The sequence below is a fragment of the Ursus arctos genome, unplaced genomic scaffold (assembly GCF_023065955.2).
Source record: "Ursus arctos isolate Adak ecotype North America unplaced genomic scaffold, UrsArc2.0 scaffold_4, whole genome shotgun sequence".
Taxonomy (NCBI): Eukaryota; Metazoa; Chordata; class Mammalia; order Carnivora; family Ursidae; genus Ursus; species Ursus arctos.
The window spans coordinates 36603771-36619849 of record NW_026623056.1 but is presented as its reverse complement, the minus strand read 5'-3'; the positions used below and the strand labels follow the sequence as shown (position 1 = coordinate 36619849).

Sequence of the window (16079 nt, the reverse complement as noted above, 5' to 3'; positions counted from 1 at the left end):
GGTGAAAACAAATTCTCTCTTGAATTTCAGTTGGTCTCATTTGACAACACAGCTACATGCAAATGAGAATAGTTTACTTCTCTTCCACTAGTATGCACATAAATGTAAACTCCATTTTGCATTTAGTGAGATGTTTACAGATATTATGCCAACCATGATGGAAAATTTACATCACTGGGGCAAATGTAGTCTTTGGAAGAGAAATATTTTAAGTACGTAAGAAAGAAGAAGGCTTCCTGAACTGAATTTGTGTTTCTTAATTTAGGGTCCTATCTCACTATTTTTGTGGTATGTTTAACATTTGTCTTCAAAATATTAATAGTTTTTATAGGTCAGATATAGCACTGCACTTATATTTCTATAAAAAATGATAGTTACTGGTAACCAAGAGTAAATTCAGGCTTAAAAGTTATGAAGATGAAGTGAAAAATAAAGCCATGGTTAATCCCATGGAACTTGGTCCACAAACAGATTCCTCTTAAACAAGTAATTACGAAGTGGAAAAAATGGGGCTCCGTATCTTTCTAAGTGAAGCATAGCTCTTTTTTTTTTAAACCAAATTCAATACTTTTCTTTAAGTTTCAACCATTATTCTAGATTTGTCTTAAAATACATACAATATTGTAAATATAGCATCTGTAAAGATAAGATTAAAAAAAATACATACACATATATATTATTTTTCCACAAATAATTCAAGGCCTGCAAAAAACAAAAGGAGAAATTCCGGGAGACAAGCCAATAGAAACAGTCAAACCGCAACCAACCCGGGGATGGAAGCTGTGACTCTGGAGTAGTTAAGAAGCTAACAACTTGGTAGGTAATAACTCAGAAATAATTTCATGCTGAGGAGTTTAGTTTTTGTGTGCAAAGGAGGTAAGTCCATTTTTGGAGGAGAAACAGATTTGTGTTTCTGTCTCCAAGAACATGAAAATCACGAGTACTTTTACAAGGTCTCTATGAATAGCCCCAGTTGACTGAATATGTAGTAAAAAAAATGCCCATGGCAAGGGAGAAGTCTGTCTGACTTGGAAGAGAAGGCAAAGGGCAATAGGACAATTGTTCCCCAACAGAAAACACAATTTTTCCCTAAGCCTTAGTTCTTCTAGGGCACAGGGATTTTATGTCTCAAAACAAGTAAGACTGTTCCTCCAACAAGGCAACACCTTCTGATGAACAATTGCACAGAGGATATAATTCTGCAGTTGTAAAACCTAGGATAGTTCTCGTTCTTCAGGAAGTGCCCTTAGTCATTTCTGTTTTCGTTAACTGAAGGTCGGTTCTAAGGATTTTGTTTTATGAGTGGTGGAGTTTCGTTTTGCATACAGAGGACATTAAATATATTAGCCATTCAGATTGATGAATTTCACTCCTCTCAGGATATTATTTCCAATCAGCTGGTTCTTTTCAGTGCAGGATTTCAAGTTTTGATTACCAATGGATAAGATTCTTGAAGGGATTTATAGCAATATGATGAACTAAATTCCAAGAAGTTCCATGTTCAGACTCAATTTCTTGGTGTCAGTCCTCTGGCTGCTACCTTTTTCCTGACCTTTCTCCAAATTATGTTCTCCTCCATTCTTCACATTGCTTAGAGACATTCTCAAACCTAGGAGATTTCTGGGGCCAATGTTTGCTCTGAAGCAGGAGCCAGGACATTTTTAATTCCCAGATCCTGCCAGAGATATATGCAAACACCACAATATTCAATATATGTTTAACTATGTTTAATATATGGTCCATTATATTAAAACTCAGGGAACAAATGGTGCTGACAAGGCAGACATTCCTTTCAGTGGAGAATCTCCTTCCATAATATCAAGACCTTGTCATTACGATAGGGTGGAGACAATACAAAGTGTAGGCGTATGATTAAAATATGTCACATGCCACAAGGATCTGTTCCTGAAACTGATACTAAACCAAATTACTCCTGCTACTTTTCTTTTCTTATATATCTTTAAATTAGCATGCATTCCTCTAAAGCTTCCACCTAAGGATGTGACTGGCTCTTCAATATGTGGGGAACATTTATCATCAATGATGATAAACTTCTATTCCTGTACTAAGACCAAAATGTTAGAGAAACCCCGATTGTCAATAAATTGATGCTGGATAGAAATATGGCTCACCTTCCCTATATTTTAGTAGCTACTTTCTGGGATAAGAATTTCTGTCCTATGTGAGGATCTGCCACAAATATTCTTATCCATCCCCAAGCCCAATTTGCCCTTCTGTTTCATGTCTAAACTGTAAAATCATAAAAGGAGGCTGTTAATAAGCTTTCTAAAACAAACAATAGAATCCCTTAGAACAGATTTAAAATGTTGCTTATCGAAGAGATCATTACCTTCAAAGACCAGGCTCATCGCAAAGAGCCTTCAATCAATAAACTCTATCAGTAGAAATTTCAGGTCCTTCCTCCCTTGCTTGCTTGCTTCCTTCCTTCCTTCTTTCCTTCCTTCCTCCCTCCCTCTTCTCCTTCCTTCCCTCTTTTCCTCTTTTTCCTTCGTTTCCTCTCTTCCTTTCTGTTTTCCTTCCTTTTTCTATTTGAAGTTAGGAAGTTTCCTGTTTTATATTCTGTGATAGCTACTTTTGTGGTACCATATTTCGCTCTTCTGAAATGCATTCAATGATGACCTCAATAATAATCCTCTGTCTTTTCATAAACTGAGTCACTTCCAATGCCTCCTACAGTTTAAGTGAAAGCAATGGTCGGTTTCCTGACAAAGATATCTACGGACAGAGAGCCAGCTCTCTCTGCAAGACCTTTCCTAAGAAAATCCTGGTGCTGTGGTGATATCAAGCTTTGTGGTATGCATACAACTTCTGCCTAAATTATTACAAGTTTCCCAGTTCTTTTGATTAAGAACCTAACTCACATTTCAGATGACTCTTGCCAATGTAAACTTAGGCATTATATCCCCCACAGTATCTTTTTCAGGAACCAGAAGCCAAAAGTGAGCAGGGAAGGTGGAATATATTCCAGCGGCCTGGCCTAGGATAATGATGGACTACTATGAACAATGGTGCTGCAAACATTACCAGTGGAGCAAAAAAGAAGATTGTGCAGGCCACCGAATAAAGTATTAGCTTACAACACCAGGACAAAAATCTGCAAAGGAGCACAAGGAATTGATCCCTTCTTGTTACGGTCAATGCTTTGTATAGAGCTCTGCCAACATCTCTACAGGATGCATAGGGACCCGCGCATCTGTCTACTTTTCCTGCCTGGCTCACTCTCACTTTATTTTATCTGAAATAGGAAACAATCTCTGCTCAAGGGAATCCATGGGCCAAATGCAGTGCTATTTGAAGATCAGGGAAGGGGCACAACAGGGCTGCTTAGGATCTCCATGTGGCTCATCATTCTTTCATTAGGAGTTAACACTTGGAGACCTTCCTGATTCTTGGGATTTACTCAACACGCGCTACTCACTCCTGCAGCAGAGCAGGTCCAAGCCTGCAAAAAGCCAGGAAATACGTGAATTCCTCAGATCATGAAACAAGAGTGAAATCAGAAACCTTCTCTCCTAGGTCACCTCATTGACGTCACTGATTCTTTCTACTGTTTGCTCACCCCATCAATAGTAGGCACTTTCATTTACAGTGATATTCTGAGTGACTCTCGACTGGGTTCTGATGATTGGACTAGGAGGAATATGAGGTTCTGCCCTTAGAAGGGGCACAGCTTGGTGTGGATACACACTGATGTCATGTGACAGCCATGGGAGAAGGTGGGGGCCTCTGCTCCATGCCTCCTTCCCCACCATGTCCCCCAGCAACTTGTCGCAGCCGCATCTCACGATTACAATGCGGGACAGTATCTACAGCACAATGAGTCTATGTACACATGGACCATTCCCTTGGCATGCTTTAGAGAGAGACACACACACGCTCACACACATGTACACCCACGTGAGAGCGAGAGACTTGAGCACGCACGCACAGTGGAGAAAATTAAAATGGCACTTCCTAGCATTTGCGGCATGACTAGTGCTGGGGGGTGTGGTAGGGGAGTGAAGAGAAGCAGCAGCCAGGGGGTGGGGAGGTATAAAGGGAGTCTCTGGGATGGATGTGGGAGAGAAAGAACACACTGGAGGCTGGGGAAGGGGGGGAGGGAGGTGATGGTCTTAAAAGTTGGAGAGATAGTGGAGGCAGGAAAGCCAGGTAAAGGCTCAACACAGGATTCCAGCATGGATTCCACTGATAGTCTGAAATGGCTCTGAGTCAGCTCAAATGGAAAACAAAATAAAAAGATGATGGAAATAGAAACACCAAAGGCAAGACCTTATTTTTTCTTTTCCCACAGATGAAAAAGAATGAAGGAAGGATAAAGTGTGTGTGTGGGGTTAATATCCATCTGATAATTCTTCGCTTGTCTTATTTTTACAACATCCGGGTGTCCTTAGCATGATGTAGTCTTTATAGAGTACACGTTTGCTTCGATATACACATATCCTTGTAGAACTTTTCCCACCCTGATTTATAGTTAAATTTTTATTGATGGACTTTAAAATGGTTTTAAGTATATTTTCTTCTTCGTTTTCTTATTTCCCCCTTCATTTATAAACACACAAAGTTGTAAAATAAACAGTCTCCCCCCATCTCGCTCTCTCTCTCTCTGTATCCTGTGTGACGCATTTTTGTGTGTTTTTTTAAATTATTTTTAAATTTTTATTCTATTAGCATTTGCTGAGCAGGCAGAGCAGAGATGCTGCCAGCAGCCACAGTGGTACGGCCAGACTGATGGATCCGTTTATTCCTCTCACCGAGCCAGGCCCTGCAACGCAAAAGAGAAAGAAAAGAGAATAGTTACATCCAGCCTCACTGTATGTTACAGCTGACAGCTGACAGTATCAGAGGTAAGAATGGGCCAGGAACCAGCACCTCAATGTCAGTGCACGTATGTATGGCCCAAGAAGGGCTCCCAATCTCTCCTAAATCCTTCTCCTTGAGCTGTAAGTATCTCAAGGGGTATCAGTAGTTGAACACTTTTGAATATAAAATGCTCTTGCTGGGGAGGGCTATCACTGATGTGTCTGCTGGTGCAGCGGGGTCCTCTTCACCCAGGCTCCTCTCGCACGCTCTGCTCTGCATAGCACTGTGATGCCAGCCCTTGCTAAGATTCCAAGCATTGGTGAGGGTCCTTCAGCAGCCAGCCATGGGCTCCTACAGCTGGTTCATCACAGTATCTCCATCAATAAAACATGGGACCAGTCTGCAACTCTCATTTCTCGGGGGGAAGCGGTAATGATGTATTTGTTAATGGGAAGGGGAACTGTTTCCCAGGAACATTTATGGCTGAATGGCACCTTAGCTGCAAGGTAGAAAATAAGTCAACTCCTTGTAGAGTCTTAAGAGGCAGCAGGGAATCATCTGGCCTAAACTCTTCATGTGACACTTTAAAGATCAAAAGCAAAAGCAGCAGGAACAACAACAACGACAACCAAACCTAGAGAGGTGAGGAGCTGGTCCAAACCAGAAGCAGAACTGAGACTGAAACTTGCCCAGAACCTGCCCCTGCCACCCCGAGCGGCAGCCTCTGCGTTTCCTACTGCCATCTTGGTTTTCCCAACGTGGACACAATTTCGGGTGTGTGGGTTTGGATCTAAGCGGGAGACTGGAATGGAGAGGAAAGTGGAGAAGGCATATGTGTGTTGATAAAGGAGAGAATTGGGGCAGAAAATGTAAGCCCCAAGAGCTTGTTTCCGATGCTTTGCTTACTCCATTTTCTCCTGTAAGTTCTGTTCATATCCATTACAAGAAGAAAATGTTAGTATTTTTCACAAAAAAGATTTTTAGATTTAAGACTGTATGCTTAGACAATGATGTTTGAAAGAGAAATCAATGTGACTAATTACGGGCCACTTTGCAGTTTTGAGGGCGCATACGCAGATCAGTGTGTGGGAATGAATGTGCATGTGAGTGTGTGTGTGTGTGTGTGTGTGCATGAGTGTTTAAACCCATGACGGTTTGCATGTGCAACGGAAGCGTCCTCTGGTAGGCTAATGTTTCCAAAAATGTGTACAAACAAATAAGATCAGAGATCAAATAACAGGGAAAATGCTGAATTCAAGAATGTTGTCCTAATCTGTGTTTTATATAAATAATGGCAAAACAACCAAATGAAACCAACACTTACGCAGCACTTACTATAAGGAGCTGTTACAGATGCTTTAAGCATCTAAGCATATAACCATGCTATGAGACAGGCATTGGAACGAACCATTTTTACGGTGAGATAGTAAGAGGCATCGCACACAATACACGGCTAGTACGCAGAGGTGCTGGGGTCTTGGCCCAGGCGGCTGGCTCCAGTCTTTGCTGTCACCCCTACGCGGTGAAGTGACACAGTGAAGGAGTGGAATGTTCAGCAGATGAATTTTGGATGTGTTTAAAATAATAGCCAGGACAAACAAAACACGACATGGAGGCAACTGTTATCTTTGAAAAAGATGATGTTCAATAGAATATGTTTTACTAGAATGTCTTCTTGAGAATAATAAAAATACCACTTACTCTAAAAATAGGAATTTATACAAACTTTGAACAGTATAGTTATAGTAGAAAATGAGTTTTTATTTTCTGGAAAACTACAGAGATACAGAGTAGACAAGTTAAATATTAATCAGTCAATTCTTTAAGTTTCTGAATGGCTGTAGGGTTGTATTAATAAAAGACACTTTTCTAACTTCAGGTTCACGCCTTTCGTGAGGAATTTAGGTTCGAGAAGATCATGTATCCTGCATAAAGCATCTGCTGGGAATTGTGGGCCGAGCACTAGAATACACATGTTCAGAGGCTCGGCTCCATGCCTTTTGTAGCCTGCCCTCCTCGCCCTTCACTGCTATCCTTTTTGGCCTTTGTGACCTTCAAGCTCTCTCAATGGCAACTCCCTGGGGCTTCTGGCCAGATGGTAATGCGTGTGCCTATCAGTTTCATTCCTCTATGTGCTTTAAATGGCATGAACTCTGTGGCACATTTATTTGGCTTAGTGGGTCAGGACAGCTTCTAAAACAGAGAAAGACTACACACAAATTGAGGCCTTACAGGACCAAGCAAAAATGATTTTTGTTTTGCCCTAAGGATAGTGTGAAACAGAAGGGTTTTAGAAAGAGTCTAATTTTGCCTATGTCCTTAATCTCACTTTTAGTGCTGGGACAGGCTAGATTATCTTTCAGATGTCTTGGAGTTGACTGGTACCTGGGGAAGTCTAAAAGGCCTAGTCTTATCATTTTATTTGAAGGGCAGTAAATACTCGAGAAAGCAAAAATTCCACCACTGAAAAATACAATATACACATATATGAACCTAAATAAATATGTTCACAGATACCAATCTTGCTAATGTATGTACACACATATATTCGCAGATACAACGAGAAGTATATATGCTATACGCATACTTATATATACACATATGATATACCGTACACACATACTATTGGTCTTTTAATAGACATAACTGAGAATTAACAGTTACTTTCACATGCTAGTCTATGATACATATAGGGAATCCCAATATGACTGTGCTAATAATATTAATTTTATCCTTAGTAGAATTATTATTATATATTTGAAATGCATTTCATGGATCTGTTAAGGATATCTTCATTTCTATCAATTATTATTTATTAAGTGCTCTCATATAGCTATTTGATGTGCTTATATGACTTGCTCTTTTCATAATTGGTTTTGAGAGTAAATAAATAGCTTGAAAAAATGCAAGGGTAAATGAATGATGGTTGGAGAATCATCACAAGTGTGGATGCAATTATAGATATATATGACTGCATAGGAGACTACTTCAGTTAATGGCTATTTCAGGGAAGAATAATCAGCAAAATCATTAATTACATTTTAGTTCATAGTTATGAAATTTCTGCTTATTTGTGGAAATGCAAATGATAAATCTTATTTCCCACACCAGATGGCCAGGCTCAGCAAGTGCTTTTATATACTGACAGATATAATGAAAGCAAGAGTCTGTAAACATAAATTAGCCTTAAGAATAGATGGGCAAATAAAACCACAATTCAAAAATTGCTACATGTTTTTCATACAACAGACAAAAATCATATCTTGGCATTTAGCCACATTCTATATGTGTTTATGTGTGTGTGCACACACTTGTATGTGTGGTATCTAGTAAACATTCAATAAATGGTAGCATCATCATCATTGCTATTAACTGCAGAAGCTTGGATTACAGAAAGACATGAAATACCCCCGAAACAAAGGCATCGGCTTGTGAATTGGGTCAAGGCTTTTAAAGTTTGACCCGAAGGGGCAAAATTCAGCTATAGCAAGATTCAGAATCTTGAGTCAACACACCAGGTCAAGCTTCTCAACCTCAGGACAGGATGATAAGTGAGCCTCTGTATCAAGGGGAATGCTGGACTGCACTTTGCCACAACAACGCTTTTACAAGGGAGTCTGTGATTAAGGACAAGGTTGATAAAAACATCCCGGAATTGTGCGATACGAGAATTTTCGGCAAGTCTCTACACGAATTTGATGCAGGCTGCTCAGCCAATTGATTGTCTTTCAATAAAAGCTCAAAGAAACTACAAGGCGATTTTCCAACACCTGCTTTAGAGAGCATGCACTTGGAGACACTTTGCAATTCATTCAAATCTAGCTCATCCATTTCTGTGCCTTTCCTGAGTACTTAGGGCTCATATCCTAGATTTAGGACTAGATTCATTCAAAATAATCATTCTTAAAAAAACCCAAAAAAACCCAAAACATTAATCACAGCTTCAGTGGGCATTCCTTTCAGCCTCTAGGGAATCAAGGTCAATAATAATCTTATTCCCGCACGTAGTTGAGCCATACAAGAAAAGAAGCCAGGTGAGTTTAGGTTTGAATTCTTCTTAGAATTATTAAGGGCTGACCAAGAGACTGAAAATAAAACAAAAAAGCCTCAAATACAAAACAGTTGTTAAGCAAAGGAGAAAAGCAATCTCCTAAAATCTGTCCTGGATACCTAGATGTGCACGCTAAGGCGCTTCCCGGTCCTGGGAAGCCATGTTTAAAGGGAAGCCCGATAAGATTGACTTTGGCGCCACCTGCTCTCTATGTTCAGCCAGTACAGCTTCCTCTGCTGGAATGAATTGGGGATTAAAGCCTCATCTCCAGGCTGGAGCATAGAAGAGGGGATATATTGATGTTTAATTTGAGCAATGTGTCTTAGAATTAAGTTTGGGCTCCTCCTATATAATTCCATATGTTTGAACCCCCTCTCTATAAAGTGAGTCTTGGATAAGCCTAAAGTATTCTCATGGTAAAGTCCATGACATCTTCTCCATCAAAACAGCATCAAATATTTTGTCATACAAAATTTTGAAATTTTAGGCCAATACTTAGAATTCCTTGACACTAGGTGATACTAGGAATTTATTTCGGTGGTCTTTGAAATAAAACCCTATGCCCTATTTCTCCAAAACCCTAAGGTATCATATGTTCCACTAACACTAGCCTCTTAAAATTCACATGTAATTGATAATCATGGCATTGGGGAGAGAAGAAGGGCTGAAAGGGACAGGAGTTTATACCTTCTTGTCCCAAATGATCTTGGTTCAATGTATATATTTCTGATGGCTTTGTCTCTGCTGCCTTCTGTGAAGATTTGCTAGAGCTGGCCATAAACAAGGTGCTGACCCTTTCCTGAGAGTAAGAAGTGTCCATGATCTCTGTGGTTGCTGGTCACTGGTATGGTCTAAGTCCCACAAGAATAGGTTTTCACTGTTGAGAATGACCTTGGTTGTCTCATCCCCTTTGAGACCCACAGAAGAAAACATCTTCATCTGAGACAATTACCAATCCAAGTGAGTGGCCATGAGGATTTAAGGAGACTGCTGTCTGGCCATGCAGGTTCCTCCATAAATTTGGTCTGGGGACAGACACTGTTAAGGATTTCTGTGGGAGCTGTAGAGAGGGCAACTCAGAACTAGCAATTGCATTGTAGGTTCCAGTTTATGAAGCTTTTGTCTGATTGCATTGTCTTTGTAGGGAGATGTGGGTGATTACTGTGTCACGTGGCTGATGGAGTCATGTGGTGGTGTTCCTGGGAGACCCCAGCAGCCTGGGTATACTGCAGAAGGGGGAGGTTACTGAGGCAGGGAGAATATTAACTGTTCAAATGCTTCATTTTAGGAGATGCTGCTCTATTTCCTTTAGCAATGTATCTACTTTAACAGTCAAAAAGGGACCATAAGTAGGCTCTCCATCTCTTTTGAGAGCCTGGTCACTGGGCAGTGAACATTGCCAAAAGCACAACTCTACAAGAATTAACCATGGCCACTTAGAATAGGAAAGTGGGAGGGGGAATAATTCATTCAGTTCGAGATTTAAAAATGAATAGCTCTCAAAAGCGATATAGGGGTCATGGGTTGGATCAGGACTTTTTGTGACTAAGAAAGTTCACAATCTGGAAAACATAGTGACAAATATGTTATGGAAATTATTATCACAAATTATTGAGATGAAATAAAGTCAAGCATATAAGACTTCAATATATGGCTAAGAAAACTTAATTTTATCATACAGTAGGTAATCAGAAATAAGAACCATACCTTTTTGCTTGAAGTGCACGGTGGTGCCAATTTCTAAAAAAGAAACATTTAGCAAAACAAAAAACAGGTAAAAATTTTTTTATCAATTGAGAATAAGCACAAAGGTATCTGGTACTCTCCACTGAAAGGAGAATGGGACAAAAGGTGGAAAGCACATTCTAATAGAAACACGTACTTGTAGAGATTGAAAGAAAGGCACACGGAAAGAGATTGTTTTGTTGGAACAAATGTTTTGCAGTTGGAGGTGGCAAAAATTTCCAACTACAAACACTTGATGTTACATGTTATGTGTATAGACAAGCACAAGAACTCTGAGAATGGCATGTAGACGTACTCTTGACTGCAATTTAATGGAATGATGGAGTGTGTCTGGCCTCCAACCCCCTCCTGCCATTTTGCCCTTGGTTTACTCCATTCAAGCCAGTCAACCTTGCTTTTCTCCTAACACACTAAATCCCTTCCAGCTTTACAAGTTGTGCACCTGTTGTTTTATGCGCTTGCAATGTTTCTTCCCCACATCTCTGCTGTCCCACACAGTCACTCCATCCAGATTTCTACTGAAAGGACACCAACTCAGGAAGTACTTCTCCCATCACCTTATCAAAATGGTACCCTGGGTCACTTTCTATTCCTTTACCCTGATTTATTAATACTATTAGCATTTATCACTACTTGGTACCATTTTATAAATTTACTTATTTGCTTGGTTAAAGTTTACCTCCTTTACTAAAATATATGTTCCATGAGGGCAGCACCAACGTCTATCTCTCAACCTTGTATTCCTGTGCCTAGATGAGAGTCTGACATGCAGTATGTGTTCAATAAATACTTGTTGAATGTATAAATTTCAGGGTTGGAAGAGCTCACACTGGTCAAATACCTGAATTCTCTTTTGAGTATCTTTATCAACTTAACAACGATACCGTTAGATCTTTAGAAGTAAATGTGGAAAACTTCCATAGGATACCACTTTGACTTTCAGGACCATCTGAATGGTTGGTTAGATATAGGAGCCCAAACCATGGCTATGGGATATGGATTGTCTTCTCTATGATCAGGACATGACCTTGCACCCCCCAATAACACACTTCAACTAAGGAAGTAAAGTGATTGAACTGTGAAGCTAAAGAGAGCTTTTTGAATTGGACATCTGGTTACCACATTGTCCTGCTTGAAACTTGTTCATGTTTTCGTGTATCTTCCAGGATAAGGACCCAAATCCTTAGCATGGCATCCATGGCTCTACTCCCTCATCTCTCCAGCCTCATCAGGGTTTCATCTCTGCATCCCAGGCCACAAGCCTTCCTTCATCCTCCATGGGATCATGTTTTTTGTTGTGGTTGTAGGGCCAATGGCCCAATGTTATCACCATGAGAAATCCCACTCATCCTCCAGAAGTTAGGGAAGTCTTCCTTAGTCTCCTTAGTAAAATTAAGTCCCTTTGTTATAAGCTCTGCTCTCCTTCATGACACTCATCTCAGTTTTAATTTAAATACCTTTGTCTGAGGTTTTGGTTAATGCCTGTCTTCACTACCTGACTGTGAGTTCCGTGGAAGCAGGGGCTGTCTCTGCTCCTGTTCCCTCTTGTAGTACAGCCAATGCATGAAGGCACTCTGGATGCACAATGGGCCAGAGCAGATGCAGAATCACTGATATACGAGAAAAATAAATATAGGGCAAGCCTCCTCCTCACAGAGCCTGAGCCTGAGCCTGTTAAAACAACAGAGAGCCTGAGTAGATAACTTATGATCTGATTTAGCACAAAGGGGTCAGAACTTCAGAATCAGGTCTGCAAAATTTCTGAGGTTCAGGGCAATCTATTTCCTTCACAGATCTTCCATTTGTCTATCCATAGGAGGTCACAAGGAGAAGCCCTCAAACAGCATGCTATTTTCCGGGATTCTTATGATGGCTATAAGAAGGGCACAATTTTCCTAGTGTCTGAAGTTTTGAAAATGTTTGGCTACAATTCGGCATCAGCAAAACTAGTGTAAGCCAAGCTGTTCCTACCAGCAAGCTGTATCTACAGGTAAGGACAGTCTGCCTAAACTGGTCAGATGTGGGCTGGGGGGATACTAGTGTGAATGTTCTTTTGCATAGTGACTGCTGGTGGGCCTCCACATGCACTTTCCAAGAGGCTCAAAGTCACTGGCACCCGTCCTTCTGTCTTTGAAGAGTTAGTCTATTCCTTGCACAGGTACTTGAAGTCCTCTGTGTAGAAGTCCTCTATACAGAAGGATGTACAGAGAATTCTGCTCCTCTCCTATAAAACAACTCTACCCGTTGACTACGCTGATCATCTGACCACTGATGTTTCAACTGTATATTAAACACACTGCCACTTATTTTCTTTCATAACACCTACTCTGACTACTTTTCTTTGAAATAAACACGCTGCCTTAAACATTGTTGACAAGGCACTATAGAGAATGTACTCAGCATAGTGTGAGAAAACTGAAGCCCAGAGAGGCTAATCAGTTACCCACGGTCACACAGAGTAAAGCTGAGACTGAAATTGAGGGCTCTTGCTTCTCCAACTAGAACCCTGCCCACTATCCTACAATACCCTTCTGGTATTTTTATGAAAGCAAGGCTATGTAACTATAGCCTCTATAACTCTAGGGTTCTTGCTGGGATATTTCAATGATTCAGTATCGACTGGGGACAGCTTGGCTCTGCTCTTGTGCAAAGGGCAACTTCCCTTCTTTCTTTGGTCAAGCCTTTCAGTTTATCATTCTTTGGAATTTATAAGGGTGCTGCAAGGTCATGGAGTGACTGCTTTTCACCCAAAGAGGCTTAGATCCCTAATGGGACCATCTTTATTCAAAGAACACTTGGCTTCTCGTGCTCCATCCCTGATCCACAGGCCTCATGGGAATAATTCCAAGCAACTGTTCGGGACCCTGGGCAGGCAGGAAGACCAATGGTTCTGCTTAAGCTAGAAAATATCACTTAACCTCTCTTGGCCTCAGTTTCATTATTCGTAAAATGAATTTAATCAATGTGCTCCTTATAAATTTGTGCTATGGGTTAGATAAGTTAATTATCACACTGTAGTTAGAATGCTGCTAGATACATAGTAAGTACTCAGTGAATAAGAGTCATTATTATCAGGTTTGTGGTAAAATCCCCTCTAGAGAGGACTTTCAGTGAAAGTTTGGTGGAAAAGAGAAAAATATATCTTAACAAGTAAGCTATGGCAGTGCAGATCCAAAGAGTAATAATAATAATTAAAAAATCTACTGCGGCAGTAAGGATGAACGAAACATTAAGGGAGGCTAACACACTGAAGTGATCGGGAGGCAGACTGACCAGACAGCATTTTGGTCAGGAGAAAGCCAGCAATACGCCTGGGTTAACCAGTCAGTGACGGGCTTGGATAAGAGTCTACCTGGCTAAATATTTTTCTTAGGGAACAGAAACTCCCCTACTAATTAATTTATAAGAGTTCATTAAAAGAAGGATTTTAAAAACATTGTCCAAATATTAGACTCTATGAAGAAAATCTCACAAAACATCAGATAAAAACATATGCATTTGCTTGAAATACCCTTAAAAAGCAAACTAGGTTATGAGTTAAATTTTAGGAAGCTCTCCTATTGAAATAACTAAACAAGTTTGTGAAACACTAATGATCTTTTTTTTTTTCCTTTTTTTTTAAAAAAAATTTCAGGTTAGTTAATATACAGTACAGCACTGGGGTTTCAGAGCAGAACCAGTGATTCATCACCCACATACCACACCCAGTGCTCCTCCCAACAAGTGTGCCCCTTAATGCCCATGACCCATCCAGCTTATCCTCCCACCCCCCTCTCCTTTAGCGACCCTCAGTTTGTTCTCTATACTTAAGAGTGTCTTATGGTTTGCCTCCCTCTCTGTTTTTATCTTATTTTATTTTTCCTTCCCTTTCCCTGTGTTCATCAGTTTTGTTTCTTAAATTCCACATGTGAGTGAAATCATATGATATTTGTCCTTCTCTGACTGACTTCCTACACTTAGCATAATACCATCTAGTTCCATCCACGTTGTTGAAAATGGCAAGATGTCATTCTTTTTGAGTGAAACACTAATTAATGATCTTAAGACTTGGAATTCCATTTATCTTTAGGAAAACAAAACAGAGAACTTATTTTGTACTTTATTTCCTATTCATCCTCTTCTGTTGGAATAGAACATTCTGTTTTGAGAAGTGAAACCCTGAATGGTTTGAGCCTGGCATTTTGAAAACATGGTTGTGTGCTGCCATCTTGTGGTACTACAAAGACATGTTCCTATGTGCTGTCTAAAGGAATTGCCTTTGTCCACGAGGTGGCAATAGTGGGGAAAATAAAAACTTTTTTTCCAGCCAGAGCCAGCAAGAAACGTTACATTTCCAAAAGGAGTCTTTCCTATTCTTACAGAAAAGAAAAAAAAAAATTGTCCTTAAGCTACTGAGAATTATTCTTCCTTCTGTAGTGCTAAGGTGATTCCAAATTCTTGAGTAAAACTGACTTGCCAAGGATATTATTTCTGTACGGATTTTCTGGACACACTCATTAGAATACACTTGAAACCTATGATTTTTATACCTTTTAGGTATAAATGTATAAAAAGTATATGTTTTAGCAAATACATTTAAAAAGTAAGCATGGCAGTGCAGGTCCAAAGAATAAAAAGATATATCCACTATAGCATACAATGAACAAAACTTTTGGGGAGTTTAGTACAGAGAAAGTTCTAGAATGCTCTGGAAGCAATATTGTCATATGCTTAGACTTTAGTTCCTGCTGATGGGCTATAAGGAAGCAATGGGGGAAATAATTTAATACTAGAAAAGGCAAGTGTCATGACACATTTATACTAATCTGCCTTTGACTTTCAACATTCAGATTCTCTCAGTTGGTATACAGCATGTCTCCTTGTTCACTACTGTAGTCTCAGCTCACTATTTCTCTAGCATGGAGTAGGTATCCTATAGATTTGCTGAATAAATGCCCGTGCATAGATAAGTGGATGAAGGAATGAACAAACGAAAGAGTGACTGAATCATTTAGTACCAAGACCTATCTTAGCTAGGATTCTAGGTAGGAGAAGATTCTATTCTTCTTTTGGAACCATCATGCGCTAGTGGAAAGGCAAAATTACGGCTGGGAAATCAGGCATTTGAAGGGCCAAATGGGATGAGGAAGTCCTTTCATCAGTCCCCAAATTTGCTCAGGTAGAAAATTTTCTGGGTGGTTGAGCTTTACTTAAGAATATCCTCTGGACTGAGGTTGCCTGGGTGTTTCAGTTGGTTGAGGGTCTGACTTGATTTCAGCTCAGTCATGGGTCGTGAGATTGAGGCCTAAGTTGGGCTCTGTGCTGGGCATAAAACATGCTTAAGATTCTCTCCCTTTCCCTCTGCCCCTTACCCCCATCCTTCTCTCTCAGAAAAAAAGAAAAAAGAAAAAAGAGAAAAAAAGAAAAAAGGAAAAAGAAAAAAAAAAGAATATCCTCTTAACTAATGAAAATTGAAACCTTA

The 16079-nt window shown here is 40.0% G+C and overlaps 1 protein-coding gene across 2 annotated transcripts in view; it reads right to left on the bottom strand.

Moving 5' to 3' along the window:
• Window positions 1–1712: 1712 nt before the first annotated feature.
• LSAMP (limbic system associated membrane protein) overlaps window positions 1713–16079 on the bottom strand; it is a 629681-nt gene continuing 615314 nt past the window's right edge. Inside the window, exons 8-9 of one of the 2 annotated variants that reach the window (XM_026493751.4) lie at window positions 10580–10612; window positions 1713–4783 (exon numbers count right to left, since the gene is read on the bottom strand). In XM_026493751.4, coding sequence (XP_026349536.1) covers window positions 4686–4783; window positions 10580–10612 — 131 coding nt within the window. In that variant the 3' untranslated portion in view covers window positions 1713–4685. The remainder of the gene's footprint in view (window positions 4784–10579; window positions 10613–16079) is intronic. The other variant, XM_026493778.4, reaches the window with a different exon arrangement.